Here is a 19,325-nt window from a genome sequence, read left to right on the forward strand (position 1 = left end):
GCAGGGGCACGGAAGGGGCGGGGCGACTGGACCAGGGCAGAGATGTGGGAAAGGGAGAAATTAATTGGAAGGCATCTGGGAGACAGAATGTAAGGACTGCAGAGCCTGTCAGGCTGGGGAGCAGGGAGATGTAGGGGACACCCAGTTCTCTGGCCCAGGTCCCAGGAGGGGATATAGGGCCAGTTAAGACATGGTGAGCCCTAACCGGCTTGGCTCAGTGGATAGAGCGTCAGCTTTTAGACTGAAGGGTCCCGGGTTCGATTCCGGTCAAGAGCATGTACCTTGGTTGCAGGCACATCCCCAGTGGGGAGTGTGCAGGAGGAAGCTGATGGATGTTTCGCTCTCATCGATGTTTCTAGCTCTCTATCCCTCTCCCTTCCTCTCTGTAAAAAATCAATAAAATATCAAAAAAAAAAAAAAAAAAAAGGCAGCAAGACATGCTGAGTATGTTCAGTAGGTGACATTCATTAAGTTTTATTACCTCCTTCCCCCCCGCCCCCCCCCAAAAGAGAGATATTGAAATCCTACCCCTCAGTACTTCAGAATGTAATCTTATTTGGAAATAGATTACTGGAGGCGTAATTCGTTAAAATGACGGCATCCTGGAGTCCTGATAAGGAGAGGAGAGAGACGCAGAGGCAGGACGGAGGTGGGAGTGATGCTGCCGGAGGCCAGGGAAGGCCTGGGGCCTCCAGAAGCTGGAAGAGGCGAGGAAGGACCCTCCCTAGAGTCTTTGGGTGGGGAGGAGTGTGACCCGGCCAATAGCTCCATTTCAGATTTCTGGCCTCCAGAACTGCGAGTGTGCATTTCTGTTAATTTTTTTAAAAAATATATTTTTATTGCTTTCAGAGAGGAAGGGAGAGGGAGAGAGAAAGAGAAACATCAATGATGAGAAAGAGCCGAAACCGGTTTGGCTCAGTGGATAGAGCGTCTGCCTATGGACTGAAAGGTCCCAGGTTTGATTCTAGTCAAGGGCATGTACTTGGTTGTGGGCACATCCCCCGTGGGGGGTGTGCAAGAGGCAGCTGATCGATGATTCTCTCTCATCGATGTTTCTGACTCTCTATCCCTCTCTCTTCCTCTCTATAAAAAATCAATAAAATATATTTTTTAAAAATGATGAGAAAGAATCACTGATAGGCTGCCTCCTACACGCCCCGCACTGGGGATGGAGCCTGCAACCCAGGAATCGAAACGGGACCTCCTGGTTCCTAGGTCGACACTCAATTGCTGAGCCATGCCAGCCAGGCTCTGTTAATGTTTTTAATCCTCATCTGAGGATATGTTTTTGTTGATCAGAGAGAGAGAGAGAGAGAGAGAGAGAGAGAGAGAGAGAGAGAAACATTGATCAGTTGCCTTCCACACAGCCTAGGTATGCGCCTTAACCCACAACCTTTTGGCGACAGGAGGACACTCTAACCAACCCAGCCACCCGGCCAGCGCCGTTTCTGCTGCTTGAAGCACCCGGTTAGCTGTGGCCGCCCTCGGAAAGGGGTCCGCGGGGCGTCCCAGCGAGGCACCCAGGATGCTGCTGGTGCCGGGAAAGTGTGGGCTGAGGGAGGATGTGGGTCTAAACCAGGCCTGGATGCTGACGGGAAGGCTGGAGCCAGGGAGCCCCTGGCAGAGGTGAGGCTCTAGGCCTGGGTGGGTGTGGGGTGTTGAACAGGATGCAGGAGGTCAAAGGGCAAGGCCCCTGCAGTGGGGATGAACTGCGGGAAGGGTCCTAAGGCACGTTTTCCTGACTAACGGTGGGTCCCGACCCCTGAGTGGCCCAGAAAGACAGTCAGTGGGTCGCAGGCAAACGAACACACCAAAGCAGAGCAGGAAATGACCGGAGTGCGTTGTGCGCAGTCAGGTAAGCATTGCTCTGAGGACTTTTCCCTTCAGTTGTGTATTTTCAGAGGTTTTTTAGTATTTATTTTTTTTTATTTTTAATCCTCACCCAAGAATATTTTTTATTGATTTTTATTTTTTTAAAATATATTTTATTGATTTTGTACAGAGAGGAAGGGAGAGAGATAGAGAGCTAGAAACATCGATGAGAGAGAGTTCTTCGATCAGCTGCCTCCTGTACACCCCCCACTGGGGATATGCCCGCAACCAAGGTACATTCCCTTGACCGGAATCGAACCCGGGTCCCTTCAGTCCCCAAGCCGACGCTCTATCCATTGAGCCAAACCGGTTTGAGCTATTTTCAGAGGTTTTGAAGACACATCCTAGGAGAGTGGAAATTGCTCGGTTCTGGAGACAGGCTGTCTGGCTTCCAATTCCCCCCCTTACTTGTTATGTAACCTCGGCCAGGTTCCTTAGCCTGCCTGCCCTTGGCTTTCCTGTCTGTACAATGGGGATAGCCCCTCATTGGAGTGTTAGAAATATTAACTGGGTCCGTATGGAGAAAGCCTTGGAGCGGGACTTGGCGTGGAATCATTGTTTTGTTATTATTACTAAGATCACTCTTGTGAACCTGGGTTTCAGAGGAGTGTGCGTACGCACCTGTGTGTGTTAGATCATGATGTAAAACTCCTCATCGTGGGTTGCAATACGAAGTGAAAGGAGCCGAAACCCGTTTGGCTCAGTGGATAGAGCGTCGGCCTGCAGACTGAAAGGTCCCAGGTTCGATTCCTGTCAAGGGCATGTACCTTGGTTGCCAGCACATCCCCAGTAGGGGGTGTGCAAGAGGCAGCTGATCGATGTTTCTCTCTGATGTTTCTGACTCTCTATCCCTCTCCCTTCCTCTCTGTAAAAAAAAAAAATCAATAATATATATATATATATTTTAAAAGTGAAACGAACTGGATCTAGGAGAGGAAATCTGTTCTTTAGACTTTTCAAACTATTAAACTAGGCCCACCCAGACTATCTAGGGCAGTGTTTCCCAAAGTGCGGTCCCGGTACCCCCAGGGGTAGGGGAAGAGTTTGGTGGGGGTACGCGTTGCACCGGAGTCTGGTGGGGATGTGCACTGCACTGTGCTTAGCTGCGCCTAATTCTCCGTTCTCATGAGGACGAGGGGCACTCAGCGTTACGGAAATTACAGAAGGGGCACACATATGTGAGAAGTTTGGGAAACACTGGTCTACGATAATCTCTCTTACTTAGATTCAACCAAGGCCCTAGCTGGTGTGGCTAAGTGGACAGAGCATCGGCCTTTGGACTGAAGGGTCCCGGGCTCGATTCCAGTCAAGGATATATGCCTGGGTTATGGGCTCAATTGCTATTAGGAGCCATGCAAGACGCAACTGATCAATGATTGTCTCTCATCATTGATGTTCCTATCTCTCCCTCTCCTTTCCTCTCTGAAATCAATAAAAATATATATTTAAAAAATGTAAAGTCAACCAAGTATTGGCTTTAACTGTATCCATAAGATACCTGCGTTGCAGCACTGGGGTTAGTGTTTGAATAGCTGGGGACAGCAGCCTCACCAAGGTGACACAACAAACTGACCATCGCAACCACAGACAGAATCAGTAATTAAACCAATAGCATGTTCTATCCCTCTCTCTTCCTATTAAAGGGATATTTAAAAAAAAAAAAAAAAAAGAGGGACCAGCAGTGTGAGGATGGGAGGCCTCACAGAGGAGGTGATATTTGACCAAAGAATTGCAGGAAGTGAGGGGGCAAGCCACTACCAGTGGGCATCTGGGGCAAGAGGGACCCAGGAAGGGGCAGGATATGTGCCAAGGCCCTGAGGCAGGTATGTTCTTTTTTTTTTTTTTTTTTTTTTTTTTTTTTTTTAAATATATTTTATTGATTTTGTACAGAGAGGAAGGGAGAGAGATAGCGAATTAGAAACATCGATGAGAGAGAGTCATCGATCAGCTGCCTCTTGCACACCCCCTACTGGGGATGTGCCCGCAACCAAGGTACATGCCCTTGACCGGAATCGAACCTGGGACCCTTCAGTCCCCAAGCCGACGCTCTATCCACTGAGCAAAACCGGTTTCGGCGGTATGTTCTTTTTAAAAAAAAATGATATTTGATTGATTTTTTACAGAGAGGAAGGGAGAGGGATAGAGAGTTAGAAACATCGATGAGAGAGAAACACTGACCAGCTGCCTCCTGCACACCCCCCACTGGGGATGTGCCCGCAACCAAGGTACATGCCCTTGACCGGAATCGAACCTGGGACCTTTCAGTCTGCAGGCCGACGCTCTATCCACTGAGCCACACCGGTTTTGGCGGCAGGTATGCTCTGGAAGCATTTGTGGAACAGTGAGAGAGGTTCAGAGAGGGGCCCTGGTGAGGATGCTGGCTTTTACTCTGGGAGACAGACCGTAGGAGGGCTGTGAACTGACCTGGGTTTCCGTGGGATCGCTTTTGTCGGGGGTGGAATGTGTACTCCAGGTCCTAGAGTCTGGGAGGTGGAGAACAGAAGTGGAGGGGGGGGGACCAGTGAGGAGGTGACGGCCACAGTCCTGGAGAGAGGCGCTGGGGGCCGGGTGGCATGGTCAGAATCGGGGTGTGGCCAGTGTTTTGAGGGGAGCGCCCACAGGATTTCCTCTGGGCGTGCGATTTCCCTCTTGGACGGGATGCAGCATCCACGTGGGCATTGCTTAGGCAGCCGTCTGTGACGAGAGTGAGTCTGCGGGAAAGGCTTGCATTTGTCAGAATGACTGCCGGGGGTGGAGGGGGGCAGTGGGCAGGAAGGAAGGATTTGGAAAGGGACAGAGTGAAAGACACAAAGAAACAGAAATCAAAGCTAAAAGAGACGGCAGCATGGCCAACACAGATCAAAACAAGGACCTCAGCTAGGGGAGCTGCCTGTTCCCATCGGCACAAAATTCTCCAGCGTGGTGCCGGTTCTGGCCGGCCTGGCATCAGCTCTAGCCTACAGTCACAGCACACAGGACCCTGGACCCTGGCAGGGGCACACATTCAGTTCCTGAGTCCCACGAGCTAGTGGGCACCGGACCTGAGGGGGAGGGGAGGCTCAGGAATTCCACATTCCGCGTGTACACTTCCGGGCACAATGGGAACTCTGAGGGATTCTAGGGCCGTCTTTCATGGACCTATTTTTCTTTTTTTTTTCCTTTTAAAATATATATAATTTTTTATTGATTTCAGAAAAGCAGAGAAAGGAAGATAGAAACATCAAATGACGAGAGAGAATCATAGATCGGCTGCCTCTTGCATGCCCCACACTGGGGATCCAGCCCACAACCTGGGCGTGTGCCCTGGCCGCTGCTCTATCCACTGAGCCACACCAGATAGAGCTATGGACCTAATTTTCCTTCCATGGCTTTATGTGGTGGAGAACTGCCTCCCCCCCTTATCCTCAGGGGTGCTGGAGGGAGGAGGGAGGGGTTCACTCTTAAGCACTTGCTTCTCTGCATGATGTCCAGCCTGTCTCTGTCTGTTCTGCTCTAGAACTCACAGGGTGGGCCCAGGAGGCCCAGGAGCGAAGCCTGTGGTTGCCCTCCAGGCCCGTTCTGTCCCTGGTCTGTCTGCCCTGAGTGCCGGATGCTGCCAGCTGCTCTCCATCCCCCGGGCTCCCCAGTCTCTGGTTCCTGGTAGGGCCCGAGGGGGAGGGGGGCGGTGCTGGAGTCTGAGCAGCCCCCCTGCATCCTGTCTCCGCTCACTGACACCTGCCCACTCCATGCACTTCCCTCTGCCCTGGCTCCCTGGCTCCCTGGCTCCCTACTCAGCCTCCTCATTGAGCTCCAGGCCGGATTTCGTCTCAAACCCTGCCGAAACGGGTTTGGCTCAGTGGATAGAGAGAGTCGGTCTTCAGAGTGAAACGTCCCAGGTTCGATTCCGGTCAAGGGCATGTACATTGCTTGTGGATACATCCCTGGTAGGGGTGTGCAGGAGGCAGCTGATCGATGTTTCTCTCTCTCATCGATGTTTCTAACTCTCTATCCCTCTCCCTTCCTCTCGGTAAAAAAATCAATAAAATATATTTAAAAAGAAAATAGACTCAAATCCTTCCCTCGGCCCAGACTCCTGAGGCGCCCATGCCATCTGGGCGCCCAGGTCTTCATTCCGAGGGCTGCCGTAACAACAGCGCACACTGGGTGGCTGAAGCGAGCAACAGAAATGCAGAAATGCGTTGTTTCTCCCAGTTCCGGAGGCCAGAGCTGGAAATTGGGCTGAGGCAGGGCCAGGGCCACGAAAAATCCTCCCCTTCCAGCCTCCGGCAGCCCCACGCCTTCCCCGGCTGAGGCAGCATCCCTCCATCTCCGTCTCTGTCTTCCCTCTGTGCGCCTCGCTCCCCTGCTCCTAAGGACACCGGTCATGGGGGGTTTGGGGGTTCGGGGTGCACTCTATTCCAGTATGACCTCATCTTAGCTCCCGGCATCTCCGAGTGAGGCCACGTTCTGATGCCTGAGGGACAGGACGTATCTCTGGGGGAGGACAACGTTCACCCCATAGCACCTTATACTCCCCTCATCCTAACTGACCCACATCCCCACCCGGGCCCGGGCCGCCCCCTGTGCCCCTAGGCATGTCCCTTCCCTGGCTGTCCAGGCAGGCAGCCGGGCGCTGTGGCTCCCGGAGAGTCTGCGCCTCCTGCACGCCCCCACTGGGGATGTGCCCACAACCAAGGTACATGCCCTTGACCCTGAGTGGAACCTGGGACCCTTCCGTCCACAGGCCAACGGTCTATCCACTGAGCCAAACCGGCCAGGGCCATAGTCTCTGCTTTTCTCATTTCATTTGGACTCGGCTCAAATGTCACCTCCACCGAGACAGCCTCTCCTTCACGCTCCATCCCTTTACCTGCCTTCTCTCCTCCACCCCTGACATATATTTACTGATTGTCAGGCACCTCCCGTCCCCACCGGAGTGTCAGCACCCTGAGGGCGGGCGTCTGGCCTGCTCTGCTCACCGCTGTGCCCGCCGTGGCCTAGACCGGGATCTGGCCCAACGCGGATGCGCAATAGACATTCCTGGACCAAACGGGATACAAGAGCCTCCGGTATTATATGCGGTGTTTTGTGCATTTGCCTGTTTCCCTGGAGACCATACCTTTTATTTTTATATATATATATATATAATATATTTTGTTGGTTTTTTTACAGAGAGGAAGGGAGAGGGATGGAGAGTTAGAAACATCAATGAGAGAGAAACATCGACCAGCTGCCTCCTGCACACCCCTCACCGGGGATGTGCCCGCAACCAAGGTACATGCCCTTGACCGGAATCGAACCCGGGACCCTTGAGTCCGCAGGCCGACGTTCTGTCCACTGAGGCACACCGGTTTCGGCGGGGGCCATGCTTTTCCATCACCTCTACAAGGGGGCCTGGCACCCAAAGTTTAAGAATTACCATACAGTTGGTCCTTGAAGATCCGTGGCCCAGCAGGCAGGAGGGGGACCTGGGGAAAGAGCCAGGAGGATGAACCGGGGACCCGGGCAGAAGCTGGGACTGCAGGGCAGGTCCGCAGGTGACCTGTGCGGGGGACATGGCGGGGGCACATCCGGAGAGGACTCCGGGGCCCCTCCTGCTCCGCTCCCCTCCCGCCCCCTCCCGCTTCCCAGGGGCCGGGCACAGGCGAGCCCCCTCCCCCACCGGCGGAGCGGGGGTGCGTGTGTGTGTGTGTGTGTGTGTGTGTGTGTGTGTGTGGCGAGAAGACGCAAACAGACACGGCGATTGCAAAGACAACCTTTATTTACCGGAGGGCAACACAGGGGCCCCGCCTTGCGCCAAAACAACTTAAAATCGGACCGGGGCTCCGACTCGCCCCTTAAAACAAACGCTAGGTAACTGCCATTCCCAGCCGGGCACGTTGTTGACTTAACTGTTCCAACCGGGAGGGGGGAAAAAAACACACAAAAAACCCGCCCCCGCAAACGGTGATTTAGGGGTGGGGATGGGGATGGGGGCGGCGGAGAGGCGCACGCCCGGCCCACGCAGTCTCCCCGCCCCCCCGGCCCACGCAGTCTGGGCCCTGAGCCCTCTGGCTGGGGCAGAGGACGCCTCGGTGAGGTGGGGTGAGGGCAGGAGCTCAGGAAAGCAGTAAAACAAGTGAACAGCCAACAGCCTGGGGTGGGGGGGAATCACAGGGGAGCTGGAGGGTGTCAGCTCACCTCCAGACTCTCCACCCCCAGACAAGCCTGTGGGACATGGGGTCCTGCAGTGCACCCCCTCCCTCCCCAGCTCCTGACGGAGGGGCTGGTGGGCGGCTGGCGGGCCGGAGGGAGCCGTCCCCGTGGTTCACAATGCACCGGGTCTGCAGGTGCCGGAGAGGAAGGTGGGCGAGGCTGGTCTCCAGACACACAAGTCACAGTCCCATCTCGGATCTCTTGGGTTGCAGGTCCGAGCCAGGCTTGTTCCGTCTGCACATTCCGACCCCCGGCCTGGGACCCAAGAATCCCACAGGGAGCGGAGCCCGGGGCTGGGGCTGAGCAGTCAGAGGCGGCAGGGCTGGTGTCACCAAAGATCCATGAACCGTGTGGCCCCAAAGAAGCCACGGGGCCGTGTGGTCCAGGGGGCAGAGGTCCTGCGAATCCCGAAAGGCTGAGCCGTTGTCCCAGGGCCCGGGCGGGCCCCCCTGGGTCCCCAGAAGCCACCGCTGTCTCAGGATCCGTCCGGGCTGGAGTTCTGGGGACCCGCGGTTCCAAAGGATGGGGTGAGTTCCAAAGGATGGGAGGGTCCAGGGCACTTAACCAGGACGGTGAGGGGTGCAGGGGGGCGGGCACCCCAAGGCCCTCAGCGCTTGACCTTGCGGCCGGCCGAGTTGCGGCCGCTGCGGCGGTACAGGGACTGCTGGCCGCCGTTGAGCGGGCAGTACTTGAGCGTGTGGGCCTGGCCGCCCGTGGCCCCGCACAGCGGGCACACGTAGTGCCGCAGGATGGGGCACACCACCTCACCCTCGGGCGTCTTCAGCTGGTGCGAGGCGTACACGTGGCGGGACTCCCCGTTGTGCTTGCAGAAGTTGCACAGGGTGGCGGGCCCCCCGCCGGCCCCCGGCCCTCCTCCCGGCCCCGGCGGGGGCTCGGGTCTCGGCTCCCTCCCATCCGGGGGGGCCTCGGGCCTCTGCCCCCGGCTCCGGATCAGGGCCAGCACCACCTGGCTCAGGTTGAAGTAGTCCTTCCACATGTCGAAGGGCGGCAGCTGCATGGCACCCGGGCAGACGGGGGCCGGGCCGGGGGCCGGGGCCGGGAGCTGACCCTGGGTGGTACTCTGGAGCAGAGGAGGACTGCACCCCCTTTTATACTCCCCCAAAGACCCTTCTCAGCAAAGGTGGAGCTTAGGATTTAAAGGGCCCACTCCCTCCCTGCCCATGCCTCCTGCCGGACTGACCCCCCACGGAGATGGGGAGGGGGGTCAGGCCTTGGCCTTGTCTCTGGTCCCTGCTCTGCCTCCAGGCGGCCCTGTGACCCCGGAGAACGCCCTTCCCCTCCCCGGGCCTCGGCCCCCGTGTCCATGCGGTGCAGCACACGTCCCTCACCCGCTCCTCGCGTATTCCAGGGCTGGGCCCGCCTCCTCCGTGTGCTCCAGAGCCGCCCCTACGAACAGCACCGCCCCCGACTCTGCGCTGGGCACCGCGGCGCCGTTACCTACACCGTCTGGTGGGACCCTCACTGGGCTCCACATGGGAGGCACAGCGATGACCCCATTTCTACTTATTTATTTTATTTAAAAAATATATATATTTTATTGATTTTTTACAGAGAGGAAGGGAGAGAGATAGAGTTAGAAACATCGATGAGAGAGAAACACCGATCAGCTGCCTCCTGCACACCCCCCACTGGGGACGTGCCCGCAACCAAGGTACATGCCTCTGACCGGAATCGAACCTGGGACCTTTCAGTCTGCAGGCTGACACTCTATTCACCGAGCCAAACCAGTTAAGGCTGAGACCCCATTTGATGGAAAATATTGGAAGCTCAGAGAGGGAAGCTCCGGGGCCCGGAGACACATCGCCTGCTGGGGACAGAGCTGGGCTCTGGCCCAGGCTGAGGGACTCCAAAGCAAGTGCTCCCCGGCCTTTCTTAAATAAATGACAACCTCACATCTTACGTCCTGAACTAGGAGCCACTTACTCAATAACTGTTTATTGAGGACACACTGCTGTTCAGTGTTTGTTTGTTTTTAAATATATATTTTATTGATTTTTTACAGAGAGGAAGGGAGAGGGATAGAGAGTTAGAAACACCGATGAGAGAGAATCATCGATCAGCTGCCTCCTGCACACCCCCTACTGGGGATGTGCCCTCAACCTAGGTACATACCTCTGACCGGAATCGAACCTGGGACCTTTCAGTCCGCAGGCCGACACTCTATCCACTGAGCCAAACTGGTTTCAGCTGGTCAGTGTTTTTTTTTTCCTTGTGTGTGTTTTTTATTCTCTGTGCCTGGTTTTACTTGTTTGCAGCAGATTATACCTGACATAGAACTTAGTCGCAAATATCTAGCTGTGCATTGAGGATAGTGCTTAAGTACAAAGGGGTGATAGGATTTCCTTTATTGTTAAAAATATATTTTTATTGATTTCAGAGAGGAAGGAAGAGGGAGAGAGAGACAGAAACATCAATGAGGAGAGATACTCATTGATCGGCTGCCTCCTGCACGCCCTCTTAGGGATCGAGTCTGAAACCTGGGCATGTGCCCTGACGAGGAATCAAACCATGACCTCCTGGTTCATAGGCCACTGAGCCACGCTGGCCGGGTTGAATTCCTTTTTATTTTTTATTTTTAAATGTCACAACCATGTCTAGTTTTTTTTTTTTTTAAACGTTTTTATTGATTTTAAGAGGAAGGGAGAAAGAGAGATAGAAACATCAATGATATTGATTGGCTGCTCTTTGCACACCCCCTATTGGGGATGGAGCCTGCACCCCAGGCACGTGCCTTTGACTGGAATCGAACCTGGGACCCTTCAGTCCGCAGGCTGACGCTCTATCCACTGAGCCAAACCAGCTAGGGTGCAGGCTGATTTCCTAAGTGAACTATGAACACGGCCCGCCCGTGAGCATGTGGGCCCTAGGCCTGTGTGATGGAGAAGCCATGCATGTGGACCCTGGAGGATGACAGTGTCCCCCCCATTGATGCTTGGAATCGGGGCCAGTGGTCCTCATCACCAGGAACCGGTTCTAGAGCCTCCCCAGCGCTCTACCCATGATCCTGCTGGGCAAGAACACTGGAGATTCTGGAAGATCAATGGTCTGTAGCAGTGACGTAGTCTGTGTGGCTCCCCGGGTCCCCCTGTCTAGGCAAGGGGCACACCTCGGCGGCTTTATTCAGCTCATCGCACCGCACCAGCAAAAGGCTCTGCCCTGCCCTAACCAGTGTGGCTCAGTGGATGGAGTGTTGGCCTACGGACTCAAGGATCCCAGGTTCGATTCCGGTCAGGGGCATGTACCTGGGTTGCGGGCACATCCCTAGTAGGGGGTGTGCAAGAGGCAGCTGGTCGATGTTTCTCTCTCATTGACGTTTCTAACTCTCTATCTCTCTCCCTTCCTCTCTGTAAAAAATCAATAAAATATATTTTAAAAAAAAAGGCTAAGTTGACTCAAGCAGGCATGATACATATAAAGCTCTCGCAAGCATGTGTTTCAACCTGTCATTGTCAATTGTGAATTTGGTTGACACTTCTATTATAGAGAAAGGGTGAATAGCGATCATAAAATATTTCTGCTGATTAAATTCCTTTCAATGTGCACAAATTCGTGCACCAGGGCCACCAGTTGTTTTATAAACATGATCTGTAAACATGATTTGAACCTCATAACTACTCAAGGAGGCAGGCCCTATCATTTCCAATTTACAGGGAAGGCTGTGCACCTCAGGGAGGTTAATGTACCCAAGGCCACACAGCAGGGAAATGACACAGTTGGGATCTGCACCAGGTCTGGGTCCAGAAACACTGGGGCTTGATCTTAGAAGCGGTCACCGTGACAACCCAACACCGTCCGTGAGGCCCCCTGCGTTGGCACCGGAAGCTCAGCAGTCACCATGGCCACCTTGTGCCTGTTTCATGAGCAGCCAGTCCATCCTGGGAACAGCCAGCGAATGAGAAAACATGAGGCATAACCACCTGCTCCGAGAGAGGCTGGGCTAGGGGTGGGAGGTGACCTGAAAGCTGAAACCACAAAGGACCTTCTAGAAAGAGAAACACAATGTGTGGAGGCCTGAAGTTTGGGGACCGCAGCGGGCAGAGGTGGCCAGAACAGAGTGGGGATCCCAGGAGGAGGCTCGCTGGCTGTGCAGGGACCACGAGACTGTGGCTCCTCCTCTGGAGGGGTTTTGGAAATGGTGGGAAAAATTAAAAAAAAAAAAAAAAAAATATATATATATATATATACACATACATATATATATTATTGATTTTTTACAGAGAGGAAGGGAGAGGGGTAAAGAGTTAGAAACATCGAATAGCTGCCTCCTGCACACCCCCACTGTGGGTTGATGGGTTGATGTGCCCACAACCAGGGTACATGCCCTTGACCGGAATAGAACCTGGGACCTTTCAGTCCGCAGGCCAATGCTCTAGCCACCGAGCCAAGCCGGTTAGGGCGGTAGGGACATTTTGAGTTTGTCTCAGTGGCTGGAGGTGTGACTGGCTTTCGTGGACCGGGTCCAGGGATGCCAGGTACCTGACGGTGCACATGAACCAGACCTTTTCCTGGCTCACTGAGCTTCCCATGGTCCCCCTGGACCCCCCGGGTATGAAGAGCTGCGTCCACACAGAGCTGTGTCTTACCTACAAACACCGAGTGCGTTTGCAGGATTGTAAGATGCACTGACTTCCTGGAATTCAGCTAACTGAGCACATTGAGTCCCGCCTGTGCTTGGTTTTGCCGGGAATTCTATCTGGATTTACTCCCTATTGCTAGAAGCCACGTTACCCCAGGCAATGCTGATGGCACACAGTTTATTCTGATCTCATTCGTGGTGGGTTGGCACTAGATGCTAGTATTAATTAGCCTGATGAGATTTTTGTTTTGTTTTTGTTTTTAGAGAGAGAGGGAAAGAGAGAAAGAAAGAAAGAAAAAACATGGAGGGAGAGAGGGATAGATAGATAAAGAGAAACATGGATTGGCTGCCTCCAGCATGAATCTTGACTGGGGATTGAGCCCCACACCTGGACATGTGACCTGACCAAGGAATCGAACTGGTGACCTTTCGGTGCACAGGATGGCACTCAACCAACCGAGTCACATTGGCCGGGGCTGATGAGATTTTTTTTTTCTTTTAGAACAGCCATGCCTGAGCATTTATATACAAAAATAGATTATTAATCCTATGTAACAAAACCCTAATTGCAAATCTATTGAACAGTGGAACAATGGGTCACCAGGATGCGCACTGGCGGCCAGGGGGGGGGCTGACGCTCAGTGCAGGAGCTGCCCCTGGTGGTCAGTGTGCTCCCACAGGGTGGCAGTGCCACTCAGCCAGAAGCCAGATTCACGGATGGCGAGCACAGTGGCGGTGGCGGGAGCCTCTTCTGCCTCTGTGGTAGCGCTAAGGAGCGGTGAGCCGAGTGGCAAGGAGCAGCGAACAGGCAGGCAGTCAGGAGCCAGGGGTCACAGATGGGGCTGAGGGACCGCCCCCCCTCACCTCCAGTGCACAAATTCCGTGCACCGGGCCTCTAGTTTACTATAAAGTTCTCCATCGCAGTTAGTTCACCTAGGACCTGCTAAGGAGTTTTGAAAATAAAATCGGTGGTGGTGGCTGTAGTGCCTGTGAGCTGAGAATACCCAAGGGGCATCTTGAAATGTTATATAAAGCGGGTGTCAGGCCTCGCGGTGTTCAGAACCAGCAGGATGCAGGCCAAGGCCAGCTGTCGGTATTTGCCTTCAGACAAATAGGGAGCCACCAGAGGGTAGTAGCAGGGAAGGGACTGTTGAGAAATAGGTTTTAGGTTTCTGTTGACTGAATAGGGGCAGCGGACTGTCCCTGTCCGCTCACCTTGTCTCTGTGTGCTCAGGGACCAAAGGCTGAGCAACGTGCGAGAACTCTGTGATGGCAGACACTGTACCTGTCCTGCCTTAGAAAGAGCTTAGTACATGCTGACTGAGCAGGTGCATTGTCTCTGAGGACGGGCTTATAGTTGGGAAGTGACAAAGGCGGGAATTTGTGACTGTCACAGGAAAGGTCTTCTTGTGATATTGCTTCCCAGCTTAATTTCTTTTTTTAAAAAAAAATATGTGTGGCCGAAAATGGTTTGGCTCAGTGGATAGAGCTTCGGCCTGCAGACTGAAGGGTCCCAGGTTCGATTCCCGTCAAGGGCATGTGCCTTGGTTGCGGGCACATCCCCAGTGGGGGGTGTGCAGGAGGCAGCTGATCGATGATTCTCTCTCGTCGGTGTTTCTGACTCTCTATCCCTCTCTCTCTTCCTCTCTTTAAAAAAAAAAAAATCAATAAAATATTTAAAAAAATGTGAAGCAGGGTCTGCGAACAGTCCCGTTTTACAGATGAGCAACGGAGGCTCGGAGAGGCCAAGGAGCTTGTCTTAGGTTACGGACAGTGAGTGTGAGGCTGGAGCCGTCGGACCCAGACCTGGCTGTCCTCTGCCCTCTGTAAGAGCCTGCCAACGGGGTTCACAGAAAGCAGGGGAGCGCAGAGGGTGCTGCCAGGCACGGGGGCAGAATGAGGAGGGACATCAGGAGGGATGGGGTATGCGAGCCACAGAGATCCTCACAGGAAGCACGGAGGAGACCTGCTGGACACCCGTGTCTGAAGGCAGAGGAGAGGGGTCTGCGTGTGGAAGAGTGAGCTTCCTGGAGGGAGGAACCAAGCCTGGCAGGGAGATCTGTCTCCTCAGTGCTTTCCACAGAACCACGGCGGAGATCTCCGAGCCCCTGTCGGGGGCAGAGCTGGCACGCGGGGCCCAGCGGCCCGTCTCAGCCACTGTGGCATCTGCTGGACGCCAGGAATGACTAAGGAGGGATGAGGGGCCGAAACCGGTGTGGCTCAGTGGATAGAGCGTCGGTCTGCGGACTGAAGGGTCCCAGGTTCGATTCCGGTCAAGGGCATGTACCTTGGTTGCGGGCACATCCCCAGTAGGGGATGTGCTGGAGGCAGCTGGCCGATGTCTCTCTCTCATCAATGTTTCTAACTCTCTATCCCTCTACCTTCCTCTCTGTAAAAAATCAATAAAAATATATTTAAAAAAGAAAAAGAAGGGGTGAGGGTTCTGAGCCCCCGCAACTCCCCTTGTCGATCACACCTGCTGACTTAGATTCCGTTGCTTGCCGGAGTCTTTTATGACCACTTTTCCCCCAGTTGTTGTTGTTTGTTCTCTCTAGGATTCTATGACTGAGGCCATGGCACCCCTGCCCCTCCCCCTGCTCCCTGTGGTGTTTTGCTGGGTCCCTAATGGAAGGGTCTTCCGAGGTGCGCCTGCCCTGTGCACCGAGGCGAAGCCCGAGGTGATACTGATGAGAAACTCATCGGCCTGGCTGTTTACCTGAGCACCAGTCTGCCCCCACAGCGGCGGCTCCGCTGGCCAGACTTCCCAGCGGCCTGTTTACTGGGGGATGCACAGACCGCCTGGTGCCCGACAGAAAACAGCTCTCGGGCCAAAACTGGTTTGGCTCAATGGATAGAGCATCAGCCCATGGACTGAAAGGTCCCAGGTTCGATTCCGGTCAAGGGCATGTATCTTGGTTGTGGGCACATCCCCAGTAGGTGGTCGATCGATGGTTCTCAGTAGGCAGCTGATCGATGCTTCTCATCGATGTTTCTGAGTCTCTCCCTTCCTCTCTGTAAAAAAATCAATAAAATATATATTAAAAAAAAGAAAAGAAAAGAACATAGCTCTCGGCTCCGTGAGAGGACTGGGAAGGGGCAGGAGAGAGAAACGTGGAGGCAGAGCAGGAGAGAAACACACCCAGGGGACTCCCTGGGGAGGCATTTGTGCCGAGACCAAGACAGGGGAGATGGATCACCTTAATGAGAGACACCGGGCCGTCCACCAGGACCAAGGAGCTCAAGGTCATTGCCCTCGCAGCCTCTCTTTATTGGGTGCTGCCTCTGCAATCCCATGACACCCTCACAACAGCCCCGACCCGTGACTAGCCCCGTGTTACAGAACAGGACGCGGGGCTGGAGAGGTGAGCTCTGTCACTGGGGTCATCCGGTTAGCCTGGAGGCAGATTCAGGTGTGCAGAGAGCTAGGAGGGACACACACATCTGCGGTGGCGGGAGGAGGCAGGTTCCAGGAGAGGGGGACAGAGACGGAAGACAGAAAGCAAGAATCATGTGATCCTTAGCGAGGTGGTTGGGGCCTGGGTACTGCCTCGGCCCGGCCATGCTCAGCTGTGTGGCTTTGAGCAAGTGGCACCACCTTTCTGGGCTTCTGTTTCCTCCTTTTCACAGGAAGAGAGAACATTGCAGACCTCCTGCGATGGGGCTGTGGATATATTATATTATATTATATATTTCCTCTTTGAAATTATTTATATAAAATTTCAGAGAGGAAAGGTGAGGGAGAGAGAAACATCGATGATGAGAGAGAATTACTGATTGGCTGCCTCCTGCACGCCCCCTACTGGGGATGTGCCCACAACCCAGGCATGCGCCCTTGACCGGAATCAAACCTGGGACCCTTCAGTCTGCAGGTCTGACGCTCTATCCACTGAGCCAAATCGGCGAGAGCATGATGGGGCTGTTTTGAGGGTGACAGCTGACAAGGCAGGTGAAGTCCTTAGAATAGGTCCACAGTGAGCTTTCGCCAGTACTTTTAATTTTATTTCCTCACCTAAGGTTTACGGAAGGGTGCTAGGCAGAGGGACGGGGACGGTGGGGCACAGGGAGACAGAAGAAGATTTGCTCGTTCATTTGGCAGAGACTTGCTTAGTACTTAACGTGTGTCTGGCACTGTTCTAGGTGCTGAAGATACAGAGATGAACAAAACACACCAAGATCCTTGCCCTTATGGAGCTGGGATTCTAGACAGATAGCAAGTAAGATAGACCATTGAAATATAATATGGCCAAAACCAATTTGGCTCAGTGGTAGAGTGTCGGTTTACGGACTGAAGAGTCCCGGGTTCGATTCCGGTCAAGGGCATGTACCTTGGTTGCGGGCACATCCCCGGTGGGGGTTGTGCAGGAGGCGGCTGGTCGATGTTTCTCTCTCATTGACGTTTCTAGCTCTCTATCTCTCTCCCTTCCTCTCTGTAAAATATCAAAAAAATACATTAAAAAAAGAAAAGAAATATAATATGTCAGGTAGGGCTATGTGCTAAAGAAAAAAAAAAAAATAAAGGCAGAAGGAGCTAGAGAGTGGTCAGGGAAGGCCCCCTGGAGGAGGCAGCACTTCAGAAGAATCTCAAAGGAGAAGAGAGAGAGAGCCTTGTCCAGGGGGTGGGGAATGAAGAGTGTCCCAGACAGAGGAAATAACAGCCCGTGTGAAGGCCCCAAGGTCAGAGTGTGGCTGGTGTGTGGAAGGAGCCCGACATACCAGCGAAGAGGTGGTTATGGGGTCCAGAGTGTGAGCCCCGGAAGCCAGGGGCTTTGTCCTGTTTGCTGCTGTGTCTGCACTCCACGTAGCCATTTGTGGAAACGAATGAATGAATGAGTGATGTTGCTGCGGAGACTCCAAACGCAGAGCGCTCGGCAGAGAGGCTCCGGGTGGGCCGAGGCGGCCGGGCGGCTATTTTAGGACGATGTTAGCGAACAGCCTGGGGTTAGGGATGTGTGGAGTTGGAAAGAAGGGAAAGCAAACGGGAAAGGCCCCTGTGCCTCAGGGGGGAAGGTAAACAGAGAGCGTGGGTGAGGTTTGTGTTGGCCATTTTCAAAGTGTGTCATTCACGTAAGAAACTTTGTATTCATCATGTTTCATCTTCTCATTTGTAAAGAATCAGGAAAACAGAAGGTAAATATTCCTATGGAGGATGGAAGAGCTTTGGGATTCGGTTCCATTGGAAGTCCATTTGTTTTGCCAGTGTGTGTGTTCATGTTTAGGTCTGTTATACTAATGTTATTTATTCCCCCCCCCCCCATTTATATACACAGTAAACTAAAGAGCTTTTGCAAGCACGCAAGTCTGTGAAGTATTTTTTAGATAAAGTTTCTTTTGTAAAAAAAAAAAAAAAAAAAGTTGGGACCGGTTTGGCTCAATGGATAGAGCGTCGGCTTGGGGACCGAAGGATCCCGGGTTCGATTCCGGTCAGGGGCATGTACCTTGGTTGTGGGCATATCCTCAGTGGGGGGGGTGCAAGAGGCAGCTGATTGATGACTCTCTCTCATTGATGTTTCGAGCCCTCTATCTCTCTCCCTTCCACTCTGTACAAAAATCAATAAAATATATTTTTAAAAAAAGAGAAAAAAAAAAAAAGGTTTCCCTAACCCGGTTTGGCTCAGTGGATAGAGCATCGGCCTGTGGATTAAGGGGTCCCAGGTTCGATTCCGGTCAAGGGCATGTGCCTTGGTTGCGGGCACATCCCCAGTGGGGGGTGTGCAGGAGGCAGCTGATCCATGTTTCTCTTCCGTCGATGTTTCTAACTCTATCCCTGTCCCTTCCTCTCTGTAAAAAATCAATTAAAATATATTTTTTAAAAGGTCCCCCTAAATTTGTTGTGTTTTGTGAGCAAAGAGAAAGCTGGGGGTGGGGATGCGGGGCGAGGGGTGCCAGTGAGACGGAGCCCGGGTCCCCCGGAGCTCAGCTTAGAGCCTGCAGAGCATGAGGATGGGACATGGGAAGCCCGGACGGGAGGGGGCTGTTATGGGCAGAGAGCGATGTGACCTGAGGTCCAGGCTGCAGAGAGGGTCCAGGCTGCCTCTGTATCTGTGCTTTTCTCACCTTTTGGGGGACCCCCTGGCGAATCTGACGGAAGCTGCATGAGCGCACGCAATTGTCTGTGTGACTGCAGGGGGTTCGCTGACACGGAAGATCTGCTTTCTGGTCTGGTCCACGCCACGCGTCCCAGACAGGGAAACGGAGACTCTCACCGAGCCATAATGACCAGCACCTACAGAGCACGTGGTCTGTGCCGGACTCTGTTCTGGGTACTTTATGGTCCGAAAACAGTCTTCACAGCAACCCCAGGACCAAGGGACTTGATGACCCCATTATACAGGTGGGAACGTGAGACCAGAGAGGGTAACTGTCACAGCGGTCAGTGACAAAGCAGGGCTGGCACCCTGCAGTCCCTGCCTTAGCCAGTAGGCCAGGACTCCTTTTATTTTGATCTCAGGGGTCAAGGACCCTCTAGAGTTCACCCCAGTTATTCCAAGGGGCCTCAGGCCTGGCAGTTGGTTATTTTTTAAAAATATATATATTTCATTGACTTTTTACAGAGTGGAAGAGAGAGGAATAGAGAGTTAGAAACATGGATGAGAGAGAATCATCGATCAGCTGCCTCTTGCACACCCCTCACTGGGGATGTGTCCGAAACCAAGGTACATGCCCTTGACCAGAAACGAACCTG

The 19,325-nt window shown here is 53.5% G+C and overlaps 1 protein-coding gene across 1 annotated transcript; it reads right to left on the reverse strand.

The window, feature by feature from the left end:
* Window positions 1–8,653: 8,653 nt before the first annotated feature.
* On the reverse strand, window positions 8,654–9,064 carry NANOS2 (nanos C2HC-type zinc finger 2; the record flags this gene model as incomplete). The annotated part of the gene is made up of 1 exon (XM_084861353.1): window positions 8,654–9,064. The coding sequence occupies one exon, from the start codon at window positions 9,062–9,064 to the stop codon at window positions 8,654–8,656; it is 411 nt and encodes a 136-aa protein (XP_084717479.1).
* Window positions 9,065–19,325: the final 10,261 nt, after the last annotated feature.

The sequence above is a fragment of the Pipistrellus hanaki genome (assembly GCF_964339955.1).
Source record: "Pipistrellus hanaki genome assembly, chromosome: 15".
Lineage (NCBI taxonomy): Eukaryota > Metazoa > Chordata > Mammalia > Chiroptera > Vespertilionidae > Pipistrellus > Pipistrellus hanaki.